Source organism: Zootoca vivipara, chromosome 12 (assembly GCF_965207765.1).
Source record: "Zootoca vivipara chromosome 12, rZooViv2.hap1.1, whole genome shotgun sequence".
NCBI lineage: Eukaryota > Metazoa > Chordata > Lepidosauria > Squamata > Lacertidae > Zootoca > Zootoca vivipara.
In genome coordinates this window covers 26,323,109-26,346,269 of record NC_142595.1, presented here as the reverse complement: position 1 = coordinate 26,346,269, position 23,161 = coordinate 26,323,109, and the positions used below count along the sequence as shown (strand labels likewise).

Here is a 23,161-nt window from a genome sequence, read left to right as displayed (position 1 = left end):
GAATTATCTGACTCCTCCCTGCTGAGCGCCCGGCGCCTCAGCTGATCTATATGTCTCTTCCAAACTTGCCCATTTTCCAAGGTCACATAATAGGACACAGGTCCACTAGCCCGGGTGATCACACCGGCCACCCACCGCGGACCTCGTGAATAGTTCCTCACCCAGACCAGATCTTCAGGGGCGAGATACCTTGTTGTGTCAGTCTCAGCCTGGGGGGTTGCTCTTGAATTACGGTTTGGCATTTTATCTGGGTGGACATAATCCAGCACCGTTACCAGTCTTCTACCTAAGAGCAGCTCGGCTGGCGACTTGCCCGTCGCCGTACACGGCGTCGCATGCTGCAAAAATAACATTCGCGCAATGCGAGCCGACCAGTTACCCTCCATTAAGCGCGCAATGGATTCTTTGGCTGTTCTTACCATGCGCTCAGCCTGCCCATTGGAGGATGGGTGAAAGGGCGCGGATGTGACCCCTCTTATGAAGTTATCAGCCAAGAATGCCCTGAATTCTTGGGATACAAAAGCTGCCCCATTATCTGATACAATGGTCTCAGGTAACCCATGGGTTGCAAAGAGCTGCCTCAACACCTTGATTACGGCAGCTGCTGCCATGCTAGGGACCATCGCCACTTCTAACCATTTGGAATATGCATCAACGATAACCAAAAAGACCTTCCCTTGGAATGGCCCAGCAAAATCTATGTGCAGCCGGCTCCAGGGAGTCCTGGACTGCTCCCACCAGTGGACTGGTGCTCTGGCCACTTCTGGCCGCACCTCTTGGCATGCCTTGCATGTTCGTACCCATTGTTCTATGTTCTGGTCCATTCCAGGCCACCACACATAACATCGGGCTAGCGACTTCATCCTGACCATTCCCGGGTGTCCCATGTGAAGCGTCTCAAGAACCCTGTTTCTCAGTGGTGCTGGGATGATCACCCTATCTCCCCATAGGAGACAACCCTTATGCATGGACAATTCGTGCTGCCTTGTCGCATAAGGCCTGAATTTTTCTTCATGCGGACCACCTGGCCACCCCCTCCCCACCCAAGTGAGCACACGGGAGAGAACAGCATCTTTCCTCGTTTTCTCAGCTATATCAGTAGCTGTTACAGGAGCCCCCGGAAGTGTTTCTAGCATCATAATGTGCTCCGCCGGAGCAGGATCCTCATTGCTCCCGCCAGGAAGGGGCAATCGACTCAGCGCATCAGCGTGGCACAACTGTTTCCCCGGCACATGGGTCAAGGTGTACTGGAACCCATTCAGGAATATTGACCAACGCAACATTCTGGGGGAGAGAATTTGTGGCGTTTGTTTGGTTGGGTTGAACAACCCTAACAGTGGTTTGTGGTCCGTTTCAATGGAGAAATGGCGACCGTACAAATAATCATAGAACCTTTTGATTCCTGACACAATTGCTAGTGCCTCTTTATCAATTTGAGCATAGTTGCGCTCCGTGGGTGACAACGTACGGGAATAGAAAGAGATGGGCTTTTCCGACCCATCCGGTTCCCTATGACTCAGCACAGCCCCCAGGCCGTATTGAGAGGCATCACATGCCAGGACCAGCGGCTTCGACTCATCATAATGAGCAAGGACGCTCCTGCTACTCAGCATTTCTCGCAAGGAGTCAAAAGCCTTCTGCTGCTCCCGCCCCCATCGCCACACATTCTTTTTCTGCAAAAGTCTATGTAATGGTTCAGCTACCGAAGCTTTCTGGGGTAAGAACGAATGATAAAAGTTAATAAGTCCCAGGAATGACTGCAACTCCGTCTTGTTCTGTGGTTGTGGTGCCTCGATGATGGCCTTAATCTTAGCATCTGTGGGGTGGATGCCTGATGCATCAATTTTAAACCCCAAGAAATCCACAGTTGGCACCCCAAAACTGCATTTTTCTTTTTTTAGTTGCAACCCCACCTCCTTGAACTTGAGCAACACTGCACGGACACGCGCAACCAGTTCCTGTGGGTCTTTTCCAGCAATCAAAACGTCATCAAAAAATGGCAAGACCCCCGGCAGACCTCTTAACAGGCATTCCATGAGCCCTTGAAAAATCCCTGGGGCCACACAAACTCCGAACTGTAATCTGTTAACTCTGAACGCCCCTTTATGTGTGACAATAGTCTGTGCTTCCGCTGATTGTGGGGTTACTGGCAGCTGTTGGTAAGCTTATGCCAGGTCAATTTTGGCGAACACCTTGCCCCCAGCCAGTTTAGCCAACAGATGTGATACGACTGGAATGGGGTATGAGTTTCCCCTGAGTGCCTTATTGATAATACATTTGTAATCTGCACATATCCTGACTTCCCCATTTGCTTTAAGGGGCGTGACGATTGGAGTCTCCCACTTAGCAGAGTCCACGGGTGAGAGAACTCCCTGCTTGACCAATTTATCCAGCTCTGCCTCGATCTTGGGTTGCAGTGCAAATGGCACTCGCCTTGGTTTGAGTCGGATTGGAGCCACCCCGGGGTCCAACTCGAAGTCAACTCTCCATTAAAGAGACCAGCAAATTCCTTGCATAATACGTCGCTCATCTCAGGGCAGGTTTGGATTGAATTAAGCCCTGAGATACTCAGTCCCAGGGCGGGGAACCAGTCAGTGCCCAGGAGACTGGGGCGACTGCCCTTCGCAATCACCAGTTTGAGTACAGCCTGTTTGTCCCGGAACTGTACTCTCACGGCACACATTCCCATAACATGGATGCGGCCTGCTGAGTACGACTGCAAGGTTGCCGGGAAGGGCTCCAGAGGGGGCAACTTACCCCTGGGGAAGAATGTTTTCGCGGTCTGGTCCGACACGATGGTGAATGCAGATCCGGAGTCCACCTCCATGTTGCACTGCTGACCCTCAATCTTCACCTTGACGTGTGCCTTGCCTTGCGCTGGAAACTGCACGGCCCTCCCGTTGATCTCCGTTACGTAGTGGCAGTCCTTTAGAAAACGAGTTGCTGTGGGCGGTCTGCGATGCTCCAGTCGCTCCCGACGCCGCCGATCTACAGGCCCTGGCGATGTGACCCGTCTTTCCGCACGTCCGGCACATAGCATCCCTGAAACGACAACTCTTCCTTTCATGGTTTCCGCCACAACCTGGGCAACTGCCTTGGTGATCTCTGTGCACTGTGCAGGCCTGACGCACCGACTCGACCCCACGGACTGGGCTCTGGCTTGGAGTAGCCTCTAGCTCGTCCATGGCATGCACAACTTCTATCTGTGGCTTAGTGGCCTTGCGACTGGCATCAAGCTCCTCTCTTTCATAATTCTCCGTGGCGGTGGCCTCCTTCAAGGCTGAAGCAAGGGTAACCTCTTCTTTAGCCACGATGCGTCTTCTGGCTTTCTTGCTGCTCAGACCCCCAATAAACCGATCCAGGAGAGTCTCTTCCAGATTTTGGAAGCCGCAGTGCTGAGCGAGCTTCCGGAGTTCAGCCAGAAATGTGGATACAGACTCCCCAGCACGCTGCTGCCTCTTATGGAACTCCATCCGCCGGGCCATCTTGGTCTCAGTAGGCGCCAAGTGGCTCGTTAGGCAGGCAAGAATATCTTTGAGAGATGTCTCACTCAGCTTCGCTGGAGCAAGCAATGCCTTGGCCAGCTTGAAGGTCTCGGGCCCACAGTAGCTCAGGAATGTGGCCCTTCTTTTGCTGGCATCGGTGATCCCTTGAGCCACTGCGAAGAACTCGAAGCATTCGACATAGTCTTCCCAGGTGTGGGGCTCTGATGGCTGGAAGGGCTCCAATACCCTTGGACTCTCCATTGTCCTAGCGGGCAGGGTCGTCTTCTCAGCTGGCCAGTGAGTCTTGTTCTCAGCTGCAATCCGGACTCTGAGGCAGGGTTGTGTTTAACCGCTCCCCAGCATTCCGGATCCCACCTTCGTCGCCAGTTGTTGTGACGTGGGGTTTGTGATTTCAGCTCTCTTGACATAATATGCTGGAGACAGTTCTCTAGTAACAGCTCTTTATTAAAGTGAACAAGACTGACTGTGAGGGCAGGAAGGCTACATTTATAGGGACAGGGAACTAGCTAGAAAGGGATACATTTTGGAGGGAACAATATCAGGCAATCACAGTGCTGCCTTTTGGAGGGAACCAATAAGACAGAGGATCCAAATACAGCAGCTTAAATGAACCAATAGTAGCGGTACCCTCTGGAACCAAAAGGCAGATACTTTATCCTAATGCAAATACAGACAATAATAACACAGATATAAAATCCATTGACTCAATACACAACAGTGAATACAAAATCTCTTAAGGTCAATGTAGATAAAGTCCTCAGATTTTTTCTCTTTTGATAAAAGCAAGTTGCTAGCTCTCTTGATTGTGGAGGAAGGTTGGCTATGCAAGGACGGTACCTGGGAGCTGCCGTTTGTTAAGGGTCCTGAGAGCTGTTAGGAGGCCTCCTTTATCCCTCCCAGATCTACAATTCCCAGAGCTCCCTGGGAAGAGGAACTGATTATTAAATCTGTGCAAACTGTAGCTCTGGAAGTGGAATAAAGGGGCCTTCAAACAACTCTCAGCACCCTTCACAAACCACGGCTCCCAGAATTATTGGGGGGGGGGGATACATGACTGGTTAAAGTGGTTTCCCTGTTCTGTAAATGTATGGTGTGAATGTGGCCTAAAGTCCATCCTGGCAGGTATTGCCAAGTATGCCTGGTAGAAGCCATGGAGCTTTTTAGGAAGAGGATTTCTCAGCCCTGTTACGAGACAGCCTTTCCCGGAAGATGGCAGGGGCTGAATGTGGGACCTTCTATGCAGAGGATTCTGGGTGGCTCAGGAGCCTCCTCCTCCTCCTGCATCCCAACCCACCTGGAGCTGAGTCGGTGCTGCCTCATCTTTTGCTCCTGTAGCATCCGCATGTTCTCCAGCTTGACGGGGCTGGGGATGAAGCCGACCTCGCAGCCTTCTTTGACCAGGCGTCCGATCCACCAGTCATTGTTGTATTTCTGGAGCGCAGGGGGGCAAAACATCCAAAGCGTGAGACACCCGGAGCAGGCGTGGAGAGATGAGGCTGTAGCTTGTGGGTGTGCATGTGTGAGTGGATGGACCACCAGCTTGCCCCACCAGATCACCCCTCACTGTCGCTCGCACATTTGGACCCCATGCAGAGAAGGGAGATGCTCAAGAGAGCCTCTCACAGCCCCTTTCTTGCCCAGCTGCTGCACAACTTAAAGAGTAATGGGGTGGGGGGACAGGAGACCAGGGTCCTGTGTGACACATTGTACCTCTTTGATATGAAGGAAGTCTTTGGGTTCAAAGGAAATAGACAGGCCTTGGACCGGCACATCGTCATTGGGAGATGGATTGTAGCCCACGTTCGTTCTCACAGCAAATGCCACTGGTTTGGTCTGCAAAACGAAAATACAGAGGTGTTTTTAGCAAAGCAGGGGGAACACAGGTAAATTGTGCCCTATCCAAATCCCTTTTCCAACAAAGGAAAATTTATTTCCAGTTACAAAAAAACCCCTACACATTTCTGCCTTTTTAACAGGTCACTAAGGGAGAAACACCCTTCTTTACTAAGCAAGGGGAGAGAGGCATCGATGAATGTGTTCTTCTTAACCCTTCTGGCTATGAAGAAACACTTTCAAGCCAATGGGCATTGATGCATCTGAACCCAGAAGAGTGACTGAATGAAATCGCCAGAAGTTGGAAACTGGGGCTCCAATGCTCAGAATAGCGTCTCGTTCTTCCTCATGGCAAGCAGAAGCACCAGACATGATTCAAAACAGCAACATATAAAGCTCAGTGGGACATCATCTGCTTTGTATGCAGGAGGTCATAGAATTGTCGAGTTGGAAGGGACCCCAAGGGTCATCTAGTCCAACCCCCTGCAATGCAGCCCTGGGTTCAAACCCCAGTGTTTCCAAGTGGGCCTGGAGAGTCACTTCCAGCCTGTGTCAGCATCACAGAGCAAAATGGACCATTGGTCTGACTCAGTGTAAGGCAGCTTCCTACGTTCCTAATGATGCAAAACAAAGAGTGCATGTTTGTTCAACAGGAAAAGCCACACCAAAATGTCCAAGGTAGGCCAGGGGGCTTTTTCCACAGAATGGCTGGTTTTATGCTCTGCTTAGCTCACTGTCAAGGAGGAGGTGGTGGGAAAGCAAGCAGCCGCTCCTGGCATGAATTCTACCTGAAGCAGCAAGGCAGAGTTGTCCCCCACCCCACCCCCAGGCCCCACAGTTAACCCGAGCCTAGTCAACAGATAGCTATGAGACCCGCTGATGAAGGCAAAGGATGAGACTTGCTGGCTGAAAGCCCAGAGTCAGAGAGCTAGGGATGTTCTGGGTGCCAGCCACTCCCTCCCAGATCATCCTGGCAGCAAGGAGTTTGGACCAGATCCCGGCGGTCAAAACACCTCAGGCATCCTAATTGTGAGGGCTGCTGCGGCAACAGGCTGCGCCAAGAGCCAGTAAAGAAAGGGGGGGATTGGGAGGCTTAATTAGCTAATTGCATCCGTCAAAGTCCCAGGGCTGCCGTGAAAGTGGGAATCGCTGCTCCAGGGAAGGGAAGGATGGCTTGTGTGATTAGGGCAGAAATGGCAGGACCTCCTCATCACTACTTCCCCTGCTGGCCCAAGCAAGTGGGAAATTCTGGAAAGACCAGCTGCGAATCCCCACAAGGTTGAAATACACCACAGGGGAGGGCCCCCTTACACTGGCCACTCACCCACCTCACTTTGGGATTCTGCCTTCCTTCCCTATGACACTTTAAATAACCAGATCCCAACAACCCCCCTCCCACAACCAGGGGAAAAACCCGAGAGTCTCTGCTCTCATACTCTGTTTGGATTTCAATCGTTAAATCCTGGTCCTTTCCTAAAGATGTAGGAACAGCTCAAAATTTGCTATGTGCACTCTATTTTAACTAGGCAGAGGTCACCTGCAGAGGTGTTTGTTGGCATCAATAAGGCCTCCCTCCTCCCTACTGAAATGAGGCCTGAAAGAAGCATAGAATAGGCTGCAGTGGATGCTTGGTTTGGGGTATATGTGTTTGTGGGGAGGCACGGCACCTATGACAATTCCTCTGATTTGCAAACACCCTCTTGCTTCCTATTCTTCAGTAACCCATCCGCATTGCTCTTCCAGATCCAAGGGTTAAGGCCCCACATCTCAGCTTCCAGTCCACGTTCTAAGTGAATACTTGATGGACGAATGGATTTTCTTGAGCAGCCTCTGGGCAATTTTCTGCGGTTGTGGCACCTGCTGCAGAAACATGCAACCTTAGGAAGGCAAGCCAGAGCAAGACACCTGTAGGGTACATAACAGAGTGTGCTGAAAGGAGGTCTGGGGCCCTGCCAACCCGCAGCAGAGCCCCCTGGCTTTTGCGGCGTTGCTTCCTGGGGCCAGTTCGCTTCAATCGAGAACATGACTCAAGCTTCCTCTTCCCTCTTCTGCCTCCTGGCGTGATAAAACATTACCATGGCCATTAGCCAAATGAATTTGCGGGTGCCTGGCCAGCCTGAGATTTATGGGCATCGATGGGCTTGAGCCGGTTGTGAAGAACATGGTGAGCCATGTGGCAGTCTGAAAGCGAGCATGGTAGGGTGATTGGAGTTATAGCCTAGTGCCAAAAACACCTGGGTTCAAATCTTCACTCAGCCATGACGTTCAATGGGCCAGTCACCATCTCTCCATCTGATTTGACACCACAAGGTTGTTGTCAGGAAAAACAGGGGAAGATACCATTTATAAAGTTAGCCCATTGGTTCCCAAATTCAGCATTGCTCACCAGTGACCCTCCAGGTTTCAGGCGTAAGTCCTTCCCAGCCCTGCCTGCAGATACCTGGATCTGAATCTAGGAGTTTCTTCATGCCAGCCATAGACCAGATGGCCCTCGGGATCCCTTCCAACTCTATGATTCCCACTTGACCCACTGAGTCACAGCCCTTCTCACATTTAGCGTAGGATAAGAGGGGAAGAACCACACACACTGCCCTGAGCTCCTTGGAGAGAAGATGGGATATTGAACACAGTAAAACAAAATTTAAAAATAGAAGTCTCTTTGGGACCATCAGAATGCCTTTCAGCAAAACAAGTTGACGTTTGCACGGAATGCTCTGTTATCAGTTGCACCTATGGAAAAAGGTGCCACCCATGTGACTCACTGGAGTTTCTGCAGAAACAGAAAGCTGGGATGGGCAAAAGAATGACAAACAAACAGAGGGGGAAAGTAGTAGGTCCCAGCAGAATCCCACGTTGGGTGCCTTGTTTGGTCCTGTCACATGCAAGATACACAACAGAAACTGAGGTCTCTGATTCCTAGACTAAGCACATTTTATCCATTTGAAAGTGATTTTGTGTAACTTGGATTGCCCATTTTAACGCATGCTGGCTATTGTGACATAATATCAACACACTCTCATTCATGATCTCCATTACCTGGCATCCCTTTTTCACTCCTGGCATTGACCCTTCTTCTGTGGGAGTGGAGAGCGGGACCCAGAGTTTCTCGATGGAGGGGTGCCTTTATGTATGGCTCTCCCCAACTCCACTCTTGCTCACGAGACCCAATTAAAGAGCACGTGCATGGCTTCAAAATCATTTTCAATCCAGCTCTGCTCTTTGATGCCCAAGTGGCATCCATAACACACAGCTTCATTCGCCAGCTCTGGCTGGTGATCCAGCTGCCACCCGAAAGAGAGAGATTGCTTCTGGCTGCAGTAATCCATGCTCTAACAGCATCCAAGCTGGACCACTATAATGCACACTGCATGGGCTTGTCTATGGAGAGGATTTGGAAATTTTATCCGGTAATAGAATAGCCAAGGCTATTCACTGAGGATAAAGCCTATTACACTGCCATGAAAGAGCAGCACTAGCTGCCAGTTTGTTCCTGTGCGCCATTCAAATGGATAGTGTGATTTGAAGCTTTTAGAATGAGCTTGGGGAACCTGTGGCCCAAGATAGCCCTTGGCCTAATTTCATGCAGGTAGTGGGAGCCTAAGGAATAGAAGGAAGGCGGGAGCGGGGGATGATGAGAAGAAAGCTGAAATAGATGCAGCGATCGAAGGAAGAAAGAGAAACTTATGTAAGAATTCATGTAGACCTCTGGAAAAAAAGAATTATCTAACCTTCTCCTTGCAACTTGGTGGATGGAGGAGGAAGAGGGGGCAGGAAAGGAGGGGCTCTGTCCACTTTAGGTTTTGGCTCTGGCCCTACTCACTGCTGGCTCCAGCTCCTCCCGCTGCTGGCATTGTATCCAGAACACAGAATCCGTATCCAGAATCCTTAGCTCAATAACCCCTTTAGCATTTTGATGGAAGCTCTCCTGCAGGGATATTTTGCAGCCAGGGGTTCAGAGGTAGAGGCCTACTGAGTCCAAAAGCACAGCGGCAATCGGCCAACTAGCCGAAGCAAAATATGGAGCAACGGAAATCAATGTGTAGTCCTGGTTTGTGTGTGCATGAACACTGAGCCCAAAAGTCAGTTAACTGATCCCACTGAGGCTTCCATAAGCCGGCCGGGCATCATTGCGGTTAATGTCCCCCCCACTTAAATTGCAAGGGTTGGTAACAGACAGCTTGTTTAATTAACGTAAGGCAGTGTGGGCAAGAGTCGGCATTTTGAAACTCGCCTTAACAAATCGTACACCGGCTGTGACCACCCCTGGAAGGGACACGTCCCTGGAGAACACCTGTAAAAGAGGCCAACTATGCTGTGGGCGTGGCAGGAAGCTACAGGAAGAAACAACCCACAGAAATAAAGCAAAAATTAAAATGAGGGAGAGTGGCAGAGTGGAAGGAAGGAAGACCTGAAGTCCACAGATCCAGCAAGACCACCCACTGCTGAGTCAGGCAGGGTTGCAACCATGGCATTCCCTCCCAGCAGGTGTAGGCTGTGATGGGTTGTTTCCTTGGTGGGGACAAAACAAACCCCCTACTTTCCTCTCTCACATGCTGGAAGATGGGCCATCGGGATAAGCTGCTCCCCACAGACTCTCACATGGATCTCAATGGGACTCTGTCTTGAATCAGATCCTGATGCCAGATAGCTTTCTCCAGCAGGCTGCATTACGAAAACCATCTCCCCCAACCCTACCCTGCAATTTCTCTAGGATGCTTGAAGTTACTTTACCTTTGCCTTCTCCAGCTGTGCTAGGGCTTGGCGCTCTGCCTCCTTGCGCAGGGCCTCACGATCTTCCTCCAACGACACATCGGAATCAGAGGGCCGACTGGTGTAGGACTCAGCAGAACCCTAAAGGGAGGAGGAGAAAAGAGGGGTGGTGATGGGGTGGGTTAGGCTAGGAGACAGGAAGCTGCCTTATACCAAGTCAAACCATCAGTCCATCTAGTGCTGTCCATTCTGACTGGCAGTGGCTCTCCAGGGTTTCAAAAGCAGGTGTCTGTCCTAATCCTACCCGAAGATGCTGTGGGTTGAACCTTCTACATGCAAAGCAGATGCTCCACTGCTGGAAATCAACAAGGACTCTGCCTCCCAGGTCCTCATGCGACCTTAAGGCAAGGCCTTTGTTAACCAAGCAGGTATAACCAGATGCTGGCAGCCTGTGCTTCCTCCCCATCTCTTGTCTCACACCTGAGCCAGCAACATCATCTGCCTGCTGGTTAGGTCTCTGGAAAGCATTTCGCTGCATCCTGGCATTGCATCCTGTCATTCCTGGGCAGCATAAGCAGCCCAGCCAGAGCACTGTTCGTAGGGGAATGAATCCCATCTGCTGCTTTCAAACTAGAGAGTACCTACTGCTGTTGAGCCATAAGGCTAGCGAGGTTGTTTGCCTTTGGAATCTGAGCTTAGACTACACCCAGAATATTGGACAGCACTCGTGAATTTAGTCGTGTTGACTACAGTGTTTTTAACGTTCTTCTCCTGCGCTGGACAAAGGGCGCAGGAAGTTGCTGACCAGATGCAACATCAACAAGGGACAACTAGGGATGAAATCTGCATCCAGATGGAAAACAGAAGGATGGGTGCCATCACTAAGAACACACAGCGCAAGTCCTATACAGTACAGTGGTACCTCGGTTTATGAACACAATTGGTTCTGGAAGTCTGTTCATAAACTGAAGCGTTCATAAACTGAAGCGAACTTTCCCATTGAAAGTAATGGAAAGTGGATTAATCCGTTCCAGACGGTCCGCGGAGTAACCGTTCATAAACTGAAGCAAACTTTCCCATTGAAAGTAATGGAAAGTGGATTAATCCGTTCCAGACGGGTCCGCGAAGTACTTAAACTGAAGCGTTCATAAACTGAAACATGGGTGTAATTGGTTCCGGAAGTCTGTTCATAAACTGAAGCGTTCATAAACTGAAGCGAACTTTCCCATTAAAAGTAATGGAAAGTGAATTAATCCGTTCCAGATGGGTCCGCGGCGTTCATAAACCGAAAATTCATAAACCGAGGTGTTCATAAACCGAGGTTCCACTGTACACTGGTCTCACAAAAAGGCAGCAAATTGTTAGTTACCTAACAATTAACTAATTGCTCATGGGCTTTTCTTCCTCAGGTGCCAAAATAACTGGCCTTGGTCCTGGGCACAGTGAAGCTTGGTTGAAAAGGGGTTGCCAACATCCGTTCCTCCGCTTCAGGCAACACAATAACTTTCTATTCATTTCTTTTAACTTATAGTATAAAACATGGAAAGAGAATACTGTACTGAGTCAGCTCTGCATAACTAGGAGCGACTGAGCGAGGTTTCAGTTACGTTTATTTGTATCTAGTCATCAAGACCGTCACAAAATAAAAATTGAGCAGTATGGAAATAACTAACACAGGGTAATATCAGGAGATTTTACCTCGCACACAAATAGAACTACAACACAGACCAGCTTAAAATGACGGGATTTCCCTGGCAGATCACAGCAGGACCCGCTGAAAGGGAAAATGGTCCTTCTTTTAACAAATACAGTATTAAAACAAAATAAATGTATTTGTGCCAATCTGAATAAAATTATGCGAAACCCAAATTAATAAATTAAAGCATAAAAGCACATAACTGAATAAAAGCAAAGGATAATTCTTGGAGGCATTTGCCTATTTTATATGGTCTCTTGGCACAGGCGGTTTCTGTTCCATGGAATATATATTTTTCTGTAAGAAGGTAGATTTTTAAATATATATTTTTAATAAGCCACACCTTCACCCAAAAATCATTTTCAGGGTGGTATACATGAACATTTACAATCTATAAGCACAAACTGGAACATAACCAACACCACAATGTAATTGAGAAGGTAATGTTTCTGAGAGTTCAGTGTGTGTGTGTGTGTGTGTGTGTGTGTGTGTGTGTGTTGGTTGGTGAATCTGCCTGATTTAAACCAGTCAGCCAGGCTTCGAATAATGCTGGAATGGCAGTAGAGGGAACTGCATAGACTCTAAAGTAGTTTTTAAAGCAATTTTTAAAAAAACTTGAAAAAATCACGAAAAAGCCACAGGTTGGAGGATAACGAATGGTACCACGTTGCCTAAGAAAGCATGTGTGTGTGTGTGTGTGTGTGTGTGTGTGTGTGTGTGTACTTACATTGGCAAATAAAATAAAAAATACTATAATGCTATCTTATCATAAAAGTACTTGATAGGATTCTTGCTTCTCTTTCCAGCCTAGTCCTTCCTAAACTTACCTAGAGGTTAATACCGCAGGGTTTGCTGGGCCTTATTCCCAAGAAAGAGCACACAAAACTTAAGCAGGTGATTTTCTTGACAGTTACTGAATCTTGGCATACCCGTTCCCAAGTGAGGACACCACACATAGTCCCCTCATATATAGCTATGACCAGATTTTGGTTTTCCTTCACAAAGTTATCCTCTGCCTTCTTAACAAAGCAATAAAAAGGCCTAAACTGAATTGTTGTGGGATTTTTCTGTTCATCTGTAACCTGCCATCGCTCTTGATTATTTTCTTTCGAAAGAGACATTTTCTTCCTGTGAATGGCTCATTAAGGCTCAAAATGAGAAGGGCCTTATTTCCCTTTTTCTGAAGAGAGGTAGCTTGACTGGGGTGAGAGTGAGGGGCTGAAATGTCACCGTTAATTAGCAAGCCCCCCTATGAGGCTAGGAGAGGAAAAGTAGGCTCACTGCAAGGACTAAGATGGACTCTTAAGGGGGTCAGAACTCCACAGGCAGCTGTCAATCAATGTGGAAGGAAAGGATGGAAGGGGCTCACCTCCACCCCATTCTATGCAGACAACTTCTTGAGAACAAAAGCCAAATCTACTGGCGTCTCTCCAACAGAAGTGGTTTGCTTTTTAAAATATGCGTTGAACTCCAGGGGGATACAATCTATTTAATTATCTGCAATTGATCTCCTTCCCTCTACTCCCTTGCTGTGAAAGATGCAAACACAAAACAGGTCCTCATCAAATGCAGTCACAACAGAATAAGAGGCAGAACCCAAATGCACGTCACAGCACTCCCCCCAAACCAAAAAGAGAAACTATGCTGTTGAGAAGGTGGAGCAGATTTATAAATAAGGAAAGCCTTTCCATGCCAGTTTCCCAGAAGGCAAGTGAGACCAGAGAGTGGGCATCACTACAAATTGTAAAGTTGCAAGGAGAGGAATCATAGCAGCCTGCAAAGATGGCACTTCCTAGCAAAGAGCTACAACAGCTTTGGATAGAGACGGCTAAAGCTACAAAGAACACCTCCACCTAACCCAAAGCCAGCTAGCCATGGGTGGTCCTGAGCAAAACATAGCTGAGCAAAACACACACTCTCTCTGTTCTCCTAAATGCCCACAACTTAACTTTTTGCCCTCCAATTCTACTCCAAAATTGGGAAGCCCACATAGTGGTAGCTTCTCTGAGCTTGACAGGATGAGATTACTCAGGAGTCAGCAAACTTTTTCAGCAGGGGGCCGGTCCACTGTCCCTCAGAGCTTGTGGGGGCCCGGACTATATTTTGAAGAAAATAATATTGAACAAATTCCTATGCCCCATAAGCAACCCAGAGTTGCATTTTAAATAAAAGGACACATTCTACTCATGTCAAAACACGCTGATTCCCGGACTGTCCATGGGCCGGATTTAGAAGGCGATTGGGCCGGATCCAGCACCCGGGCCTTAGTTTGCATACCCATGGGTTACTTAAAGAGAGATGGGGAGGGGGAGTCTGCACACACAGAACGCACAAGATCCCAGACCTCCAAAAGGTGTGCTTGCACCTCAGGTGTAGCAACCTCAGCCTGATGTTCACCAACATCTGGAATTAAGGAGGAGGTGAGGTTACAATAGATCTACCCAAACTCCTTCCCCCTATAATAAAACCCTGAATATTCTTTACATAAATGACAGTGTTTTAGGAATCTACATCATCTTCTGTAGTGATCATGCCTAGACAGAAACCCGGAAACATCCCTACTAACGAAACACACACCACACAAAACTTTTCCTGACAAAACCAATATTTGGGAAAAGATGGAGCCAGGAACATCCCCACAGTACAAATGAAGAGACCTGCCAGAGTGGCAGTCAAGGACTAATCCCCACAGAAGGGATTTGGGACCAGGATGTCACATTATCCTCTTTTGGGGACCTTTTGATTTATCTAGTAGAGGAGAACATTCTTTGAAAAGAGAGAAGGGTGGAAAGGAAGAGCTGAGATTCAGAGAGCAAACGGGATTCAGAGTGGAAGGCGAACATAAAAGAATGAAAAAACCATGGTGCTGATGAGAGGAGGACCCCCCCCCCAAGATGAGCTAGCAACAGGCAGGCATGGATAGTGCGGGGAAGGACCCAAATCAGCCAGGACGCATTACTCACCGCTTCTGAATCATCATCCAGCTCGTACAAGGACATCCTGGCAGGTGGCGGCCCTAATAAGGTGAGGGGCACCAGAAGCACCTCCCCAATTGGGCAAAGAGGAGGTCAGAGGATGGGGAAGCTCGACACTTCCAGAAAGACAGAGGCTGAAGGCACCTAAAGAGCCAATGATGTTAAATCCAGATGAAGAGTTGGCTGTCTATGTCCACCCCCACAACCCTGCCTGCCACACTTTTGGAAAAAGAGAGAGAGAGAAGAAAGGAAAACCTGGTTGAGAGGCTTGCTGGTTTGGTAGCTTAGCCTCATGTGCTACAGGCAGGAGATGAAAAGAGCCAAGAGCTGGTGACGTGCCTCTGAGATGCAATTGGCTTACTCATTTATGTGTCATTTATTAGCAAAGCTGGTGTGTGGCCAGGGCTGTGCATGTGTGCCTGTGTGTGTGTGTGTGTGTGCCTGGTCTCACTATTTAAGAACTTGGAAATTTTCAGAGTGGGTCCGGTGGTGGAAATGTTTTAGAGCACATTGGAACTTGGGTTGTTTCAATGAGAAACAGGTCTGTTTACATGAACCATTGTTTCATGTTAATAACTCCAGTCTCTGTCTTTCCAAAGTAAAAAGGAGCCTTGCATGCTTGTGGTTTTCTGGATCACAAGCACTGGGTCTTTCTAAAAGAACAAGGTTCTACAGCCATGTACACCCTATACCTTTAAAGCACATCAGAAGCACATTTTCCCTCCAAAGAATTCTAGCTTACCCCTCGGAGTGTTACAATTCCCAGCAAACTTTAACCAACTGCAGTGCCCTGAATTCTTTGAAGGAAAGAATGTTTTGCTTTCAATGTGTTTTAAAGGTAACAGTGTGTGCACACATGCTAGATTTCAGACTTATGAATAAGTAAAAAGTGAAGGTAGAGTTCAAAGAAGTCTGAGACCTCAGGGGACCTAAATGGCACTAAATGACCTCTGGGGACTTAACTGGCCAGGAAGCAAGATGTGTCTGATCTACTGTAAATGATCTTCACCCATGTTTGCAGGAGCTGGGCACTCTGCATCCAGCTATGACGATGCGCTCTAAACAAACTGGTTTGTGAACAGTGTGCTGGAGTAAGACCGGCACAAGGATTTCGTGGCCAAATATCAAGGAGTTCTTCCTGCACAGTCTCACAATCCTAGTTCCCCAAACCGTGTACCAATGCATCTCACTTGAAATCTAATGACAAAATGGAAAGGTCGCTGTGCTGACCCAGAAGAAAATGCAGTCTCTTTATTAGGCCAGCCCATTTTGTGGTATTTTGGTTTGCCTAATCAAAGTGTTGCCCTAATGTGGATTTTGGGATGTTAAAATAGTTACTTTTTAACCGAAAGTTACCTTTTCCAAAACATCCATGCCATACACCTTCACTTAAGTATTTCAGATATCTTTTCCTTTCTATCTCAATGCAGTTTACATTACACACCCAACCTTATTTTATCCTCAGAACAATCCCTGACAGTGCATGACTTCCCAGAAACCAGCTTGCAAGTTTCAAAGCTGGAACAGGAATTTGAACTTGGATCTTCTACTTCCAAACACTTCCAAACGCTAACTGCCCTGGTGGATTCTCTTGCCCTCCAAAGCCCCATTGCCCGTCCTTTCCACATTCACGCTACTACTCCAACCCCTGGCATTTTTTTACTTCCAATATTATGCAATTAAATAAAAGAACACAAACATCTTAAAACCAAACGGAGTTTGCTGCATTTGCATAACACATTCCAGGAACAGAGTTTCTGTCTTGGGTTTGTTTTTAAAAAGAACACCCTGAACATCTTACATCTATTTCACGCAAGATACTAAACTGGCTTTCAGCTGTCTAGTGTCATATGTGCCTGCTGTTAAAACAGGGCAGAACGTAATTGGGGGGGGGGGGAGAGAGAGAATACACATTGTCACCAGTGCCATTTTTTCTGTTACAAATATACTTAATTGGAAGCAGATTTAAAGCTGCAATCCTATGCCCCCTTCTATGGGCATAAGCCACACCAAACTCAACAAGGCATATTTCTGAGTACTGTAGATATGTCCAGCATGGTGCCATGAGTCTCACATGCAAAAACTGTCAAAGCGAACATTGACTATTCAGCAGCTCAGAAGAGATGAGGGTGAGTGAGCACTAATATACACAGGGAGGCATTTTATATTAAGTCACACCACGGGTCATTGAGTTCTATATTATCTTGTAATGATAGCAGTGGCTCTCCGGGGTTTCAGTCTTTCCCGACCCTACCTGGAGATGCTGGGGATTGAACCTGGGACCTTTTGCTTTCAAAGCATTCGCTCTGCCAATGAGGTCTATGCCCCCCTCTCAGTACAAATTATACATCTTTTCTGCAACACACACCATATTGTTGCACAGCATGCAAGAATTGCATCCTGCCTGTCTACACTCACAGCCTTCTCCTCCTCCACTTCACATGCCAATTGAAACTAAAGAAGATCCTAAATCTTCTTGGAATAAGAGAAAGGATGATCCCCTATCACTTAAGCCAGACCCTCCAAGTGTCCCTATTTCCAGGGACGTCCCTGATTGAGAGAAGGTGTCCCGGTTTCTGATTTGATCCCTGAATGTCCCGCTTTTCCTTAGGATGCCCCTATTTTCATGGGAGAAATGTTGGAGGGTATGGAACTATTATTAAACTTCCCTGTATAGGGAAGTTTTTTAAATGTTTAATGTTTTATTATGTTTTTATATATGTTGGAAGCTGCCCAGGGTGCTGGGGCAGCCCAATACGATGTGTGGGGTATAAATAATAAAATTATCATTATGGAATGGGATGTCCCTATTTTCATCGGAGAATTGTTGGAGGGTCTGCTTAAGCACCACCTCCCCTGCCTCCCCAAGCACCAGGCATCCTCTTTAGCAAAAAGAGGAGCATCTACTGTAGGTCTGGATAGGCTTTTCTGTGAATTACAAAGAGCTCTGGCTGTGGGTTGCCAGATATACTGGAGTTTGAGCGTCGGGGACAATACAACCATTCTTACTCTCTTCCAGAGCACATGTCAGAATTAATGAATAATGTCCCTTTGTGTGGTCAAAACCACCAGGTAATGAATGGATTAGGAAAAGGAACGGTGATAGGTATATCACTGGGAAGGGGAAACAAAGAGTCTATAACATTTTGTTCCAGGGATCAATAAATCCAAAATTGCCACAATTCCCTGTTGCTCTACTCACAGCTGCTGACATGGATTCTTTGTCACCACAACAGATATAATAAAAGTGCATTCAAATAATGGCAGATTTCCTCTCCGCCCACTCCATTTTGCCCTGCTAAACTACACATACAAGAAAGGTGATTTCATACACGTCTTCCAGCTCTCAAACAGTACCACTTTCAGGGTTGAAACATTTCAGGAGAGACCCCAAAGTTCTTACATCTAAGCAGGGGTTAGTAACAGCCTGCCAACCAAATAAGTACAGTTGGAAGAAATATGAACATTAAAAATACATTTGGAACAGACCAGCAGCTAATCCACATCTAAATAAAAAGATCCACTGTACCAACCACGACGATACGTTAGAGCTGTAAGGGGAGATTTGCAGAAGGGCTTTAATATCCTTGCAGGGGACCGGGGCAGGAGGTGGGTTTCCTGGGCAATGGAGTGGGCAGAAGATGGGCCTGCTAGGGAATGGAGTATAGAGAATTGGGGGAGGGTGCAATGAGTAGGGGAAGAAGTGCCAGATTAACAGGTTTTCTAGCACAGTGGGATGGAAGACCCCATGAAGTCTATTTTGAGCTCAGAGCCCGAAGGCGGGGTGGGGGGCAAGCTAATGGCAGAGTGGATGATGGATGGCACGGCACAGAAAAGGGGTCTCCCTCCTGAGGCCTGTGAGGGTGAGGGGGTGCAAGTGCTCACCAGAACGGGCCTGGGGTGGTCCTTGTCGCCGGGCGTCTCCATGCTGCCTGGGCCTGGTATTATGTGGACAGAGGTGGCTCTGCCTGATGGCTGGGGGCTCGGGTTACAAACATACTGCAACATTTGCAAACTGCTGGGGTATATTTAGCCCAGGGACTGAACATCCCAGCAGTGGGGGTGGGGGTACAAGGCTATGCCAGGAGTCATTCTGGTTGACTCCTCTATTGGAGCCAATTCTCTGAGTTGGTGGAGGGTGGGGTGGGGGTGTTAGTAAGTAAGAAAGAGAAGAGCCTTGAGGAGAGCCAGGCATTTTAAGGGAAGCCTCTGCAATATGGGATATTAGGGGTTAGAATAGCTTATTCTGCTTTGTAAACCCAGCTCTTCCAACAGACCTGACTTGATGGCAGGGAAGCGGGGACCCAACTCATTTTAAAAGTCTCAGTTTCAATTTTATCAGGAGGCTCCAGATTCCCACCCACCCACCTCCATGGTCAGTAACTCGCTGTGTAGGTATACATCAAAAGCTTATATGCTAAGCTCAGGTTCATATGGGGACACTACTTTCCAAGTAACGCCAAGGATGCTTCAGATTCTGCACAAATCTAATTGTGCAAGTCAATGAAATGCTTGCCGATTATTCTTATTTTGAATGAAGCCATTTAGCTTGCATGCTTTCTTCTGAACTCAGTGTTCGGGAGGGGGGCTACAAAGGGGGTGCGTGCGTAACAAATGGTGTGCTTAATAGGCTACTGTGTAAATACAAGGCAATTGGTACTTATTGACAAGGCAGTGTGGCTGGGGGTTGTGCATGATAGAAGTTTAGTTCCGGGACTGGCCCAAAGGTTTCTGATGCCCTAGGACAGAGGTTTGCAACCTTTTTGAGTCCACGGCTCCCTTGACCAACTCCATTCTTTCTGCGGCACCCCTGTGGGGCTCAGGAGTCCAGTTATGTCACCCCTTGCCTGCAGAGCTGGCAGCTTCTCACCCCTTTTTGAACACCCACCCTTGTGGAGTGTTCCCTAAGCCTCCTCTCCTCTCCCCTCTCCTTTGGAGTCCTCTGGGCAACTGCAGCTGCTGCCCCATGTCTCTGAGCTGCCCCCCTGCCTCAAAGAGAGGTGACCCACAGGGGCCTGGGAAGCACCCCCTGGCCTGCCCCAGAGGCACCATTCGCCTGGGGAGCTGGTAGCCAGGGCTGCTGCAACAAACAGGCCATGCAAGCCTTTGGGAGGCAGAGACGCAAGAGGGCATCAGAGGAGGGAGGGAAGGAAAGAGGGACAGAGGCCAGTGTTGCCCACAGCACCCCTGGCTATCATTCAAGGCACCCCAGGGGGTCATGGCACATGGGTTGAAAACCACTGCCCTAGGAGAATTCAAATTTTGCCCTTGACGCTTTAGGATTACATGTATGCTAAGCAGCCACAAATAGCACATTAAATGATAGCACAACATAGCATATAAAAAGAGATGACTGGGATATTATTTTCTCATTTTCATTCATAATGCCTGCCACTCCTTATTCTCTCCCCTTCACAACTGCATGTGTGTCCTGGGTGGCTGACTCAGAGCAGAAAGCTTTTGATCGTGTCACGTGGAATGCATCAAGCTTATGAGCTAAAAAGCTGTGTCTGTGCAGCTCGTACAAATGTACATCCAGAAGATCCCTTTTGAAGACACAGGATTGGTTTGGATGTCACAATAAACCAGGGATGGTGAACCTAGGATCCTCCAAATGCTGTTGGACTACAACTGCCACAATTCCAGACTATTGGCCATGCTTGCTGGGGCTGATAGAAGCTGGATTCCGACAACATCTTGGAGAGCCACAGATTCCCCATCCTTTTGATAAATCATGATTGTTCCTGAATGGAACAAGCCTAGGTGAGCCTTCAGCTCCTACACAGCAATAAGGAGGAGTTTAGAGGCTTCCATATCTCCATTTTTTAAATTTAACTGCAGTGCAGCTTGATGTTTTATCTAAACCCAACACGCTGGTTTGCTTCAAACTGAATTATGAAGCTTACATTTTGCATCTAACCATAGTTAAGATTAGATACACTAAAGGGTTTGGGTGTAACACTAAACTGTGGTTAGCCAAAAACTGAAGTGAAAGCTCCTGAGTGTTTCCTCTCCTGAGAGGAGAGGAGAACATGGAGCACAGGAGGCTCAAGCTTGTCCCCAATGTGGTAAGCCATAGTTTACTGTGATATCTGAATGTAGCCAAGGCAGATGTACCCAGAACTTTGGCGATCAGCCTAGTTTGTCTCCGTAGCTGGGCCATTCCTGAGCAGCTCTATAACGTACAGCAAATCTATCTAAACATTATAGCCATAAACGTTCCATGATCTAACAAATACAGTCTTCACGAACAGTCTGATCTGCTTTACAGGGTGTGTAAAATATTGTGTTGATGGAGGATGCAGGTTGTGTATGTAAGGGGTGGGGAGAGGATAGGGGTAGCAGAAATCCTATTTATCATGCATAGCCCAAATGGGGTCCCCATTCATCAGCCTAACCCCAGCTAGGTTTTTCTTCTTGGATGCAAGCTCTCCTGCTGCTTTTGTGGTCCTCTTGATGGTGGCTAATTTGGCTTCTAGAATTCTGACAGAAATTTGATTTTAGAGAATTCTAAAATCAATTTAGATTTTCGAATTCTACAGACACAAAAATAAACAGTGCATGTAACTGCTTTAATCTGCCATGGAGAAGCACTTGTTTGTTTCTCCCCAATTCAAGGTCAATTCCTTCTCTGGCAGCCTTAATTTTCCACCTTGATTCAATAACCCTGCTGGGGCTTCACTTGAATACTAAGGAATGAGCAAGGCTTTCCTAGCCACATCTTCTGCATCTCTTTCCCCCCTGTCATAAGGATTCTTCCAACATCTAGCATAATTAAAAGCTCCAATTCCTTGGCCCTTCCTGGGAAATGGTTGAGTAAGGATTTATTTCATCACTTTCAAATGTATACATAATGCTTGCATTCAGAGCTCAGAGCAGCGTATTAGCCTCACCAGAGTCCTCACTGCATGCCAGTGCACCAAGTGGCCTAAAGGTCACCCAAAAGAATACAAAAACAAATATATTAATAAAAAGCATTAAAATTAAACGCAAGACTGAGAGATAAGAAAATTAACTTGCCCAAAGCCACGTTCGTGGAGTGGAGTGGGGTTTTAACTTAGCTTTCCTACAGTCGGTAGCGCATGAGACTCTTAATCTCAGTGTCCTGGGTTCGAGCCCCAAGTTGGGCAAAAGATTCCTGCAGTGCAGGGAGTTGGACTAGATGATTCTAACGGTCCCTTCCAACTCTATGATCCCATGATTCTATGTAAAACCAACAATCCTTAGTGTTAGGTAATCACATCAACTCTCTTGCTTCAAGATCATAACACTGGCTGTGTACACACTATATATTTAGAGCACATTCTTTCCTTGCAAAGAATTATGGGCACTGTAATTTCTTAAGGGTTCCTGGGAACTGTAACTCTGTGAGGGGTAAATGGCAGTGCCCAGAATTCTTGGCAGGGAAAGGCTTCGAATGTGCATCAGAAGTATTTTATAGTGTGTACGCAGCCACTGTTTCTACGCCTCATTCTCCTAGCCACCTTTCCCCAGTCTCAGAGTAACAAGCTGGAAGAAGAAGAAGAAGAAGAAGAAGAAGAAGAAGAAGAAGAAGAAGAAGAAGAAGAAGAAGAAGAAGAAGAAGAAGAAGAAGAAGAAGGGAGAGGGGGCCAGCCCTTCACCTTCATAATTTGGGATGTGGCTTGTCAATTTGTCTTCTTGGCTATGGGCATCAGAAGTCATACACTGCCCTCTTCTGGGCAAAGGAGAGAAACTCATATTCAGAAGACAGAAGAGGAAGGGCATGAGGTGATAACGGACATTTGGAGTGCCCCCCCCCCCGGTATTTGGAGCCCCAAGTTTATAATTCCCCTCCCAGCCAGTAGGAGCCCCTGCCTTTCCCCTTGTCCCAATTTCCCTCTCAGACGGTGTCCTTGCAAAATCTCAAAAATAAACCTTTTGCTGTGATTTGTTCCTCCTTTCCTCTCCAGACCCTGCAGCAGCATTGAGAACCACAAAAGGGCCTCGACTGTGGACGGAGGGAACGCTCAGCGTGCAAGCGCTTTTAAAAAAGTGCTCTGGTGCTCTGCTGGAGGCCTGCTCAAGGAATCTCCACCATAGCAACGGCCTCCTACGTCATCACTATGGCAACACAAGTTCAGGTCACAGATTCCCCATCCCTCCCTCCCAGCAGCTCTCCTTTGATTCCCCAATTCTTTCTATTCACACATTAGAAAACGGGTGTGGGTGAGGGAACCACAGGGCCTGGGTTAGAGACGGATGTGTTATAAAGGGGGCAGGCTATTAGGCCACAACTTGGTCATGATGATGCTGAAGGAACAGGACCTTCATAGATAATTTTGGTTTTTTTGCTTTTTTAGTCCTTAATTTCTCCATTTAAGCAGACCCTCAGTATTACGCAAGAGGCAAATTTACCCCTGCCTCCGTATTACCGTATTAACACTCCAATTTCAACAAAATGATGCTTTTAACTTAGATTC

General features: G+C 47.5%; 1 protein-coding gene across 3 annotated transcripts in view; it reads right to left on the bottom strand.

Annotated features, from left to right (window-relative positions):
- Positions 1-23,161, bottom strand: part of CACNB1 (calcium voltage-gated channel auxiliary subunit beta 1) — a 53,351-nt gene that overhangs the window by 19,632 nt on the left and 10,558 nt on the right. For 2 of the 3 annotated variants that reach the window (XM_035134873.3, XM_035134869.3), the window contains exons 3-5: positions 10,071-10,190; positions 5,217-5,339; positions 4,801-4,937 (exon numbers count right to left, since the gene is read on the bottom strand). In XM_035134873.3, the coding sequence (XP_034990764.2) occupies positions 4,801-4,937; positions 5,217-5,339; positions 10,071-10,190 (380 nt within the window). Of the gene's footprint in view, positions 1-4,800; positions 4,938-5,216; positions 5,340-10,070; positions 10,191-18,605; positions 18,807-23,161 lie in introns of those variants that run through there. The other variant, XM_060281511.2, reaches the window with a different exon arrangement.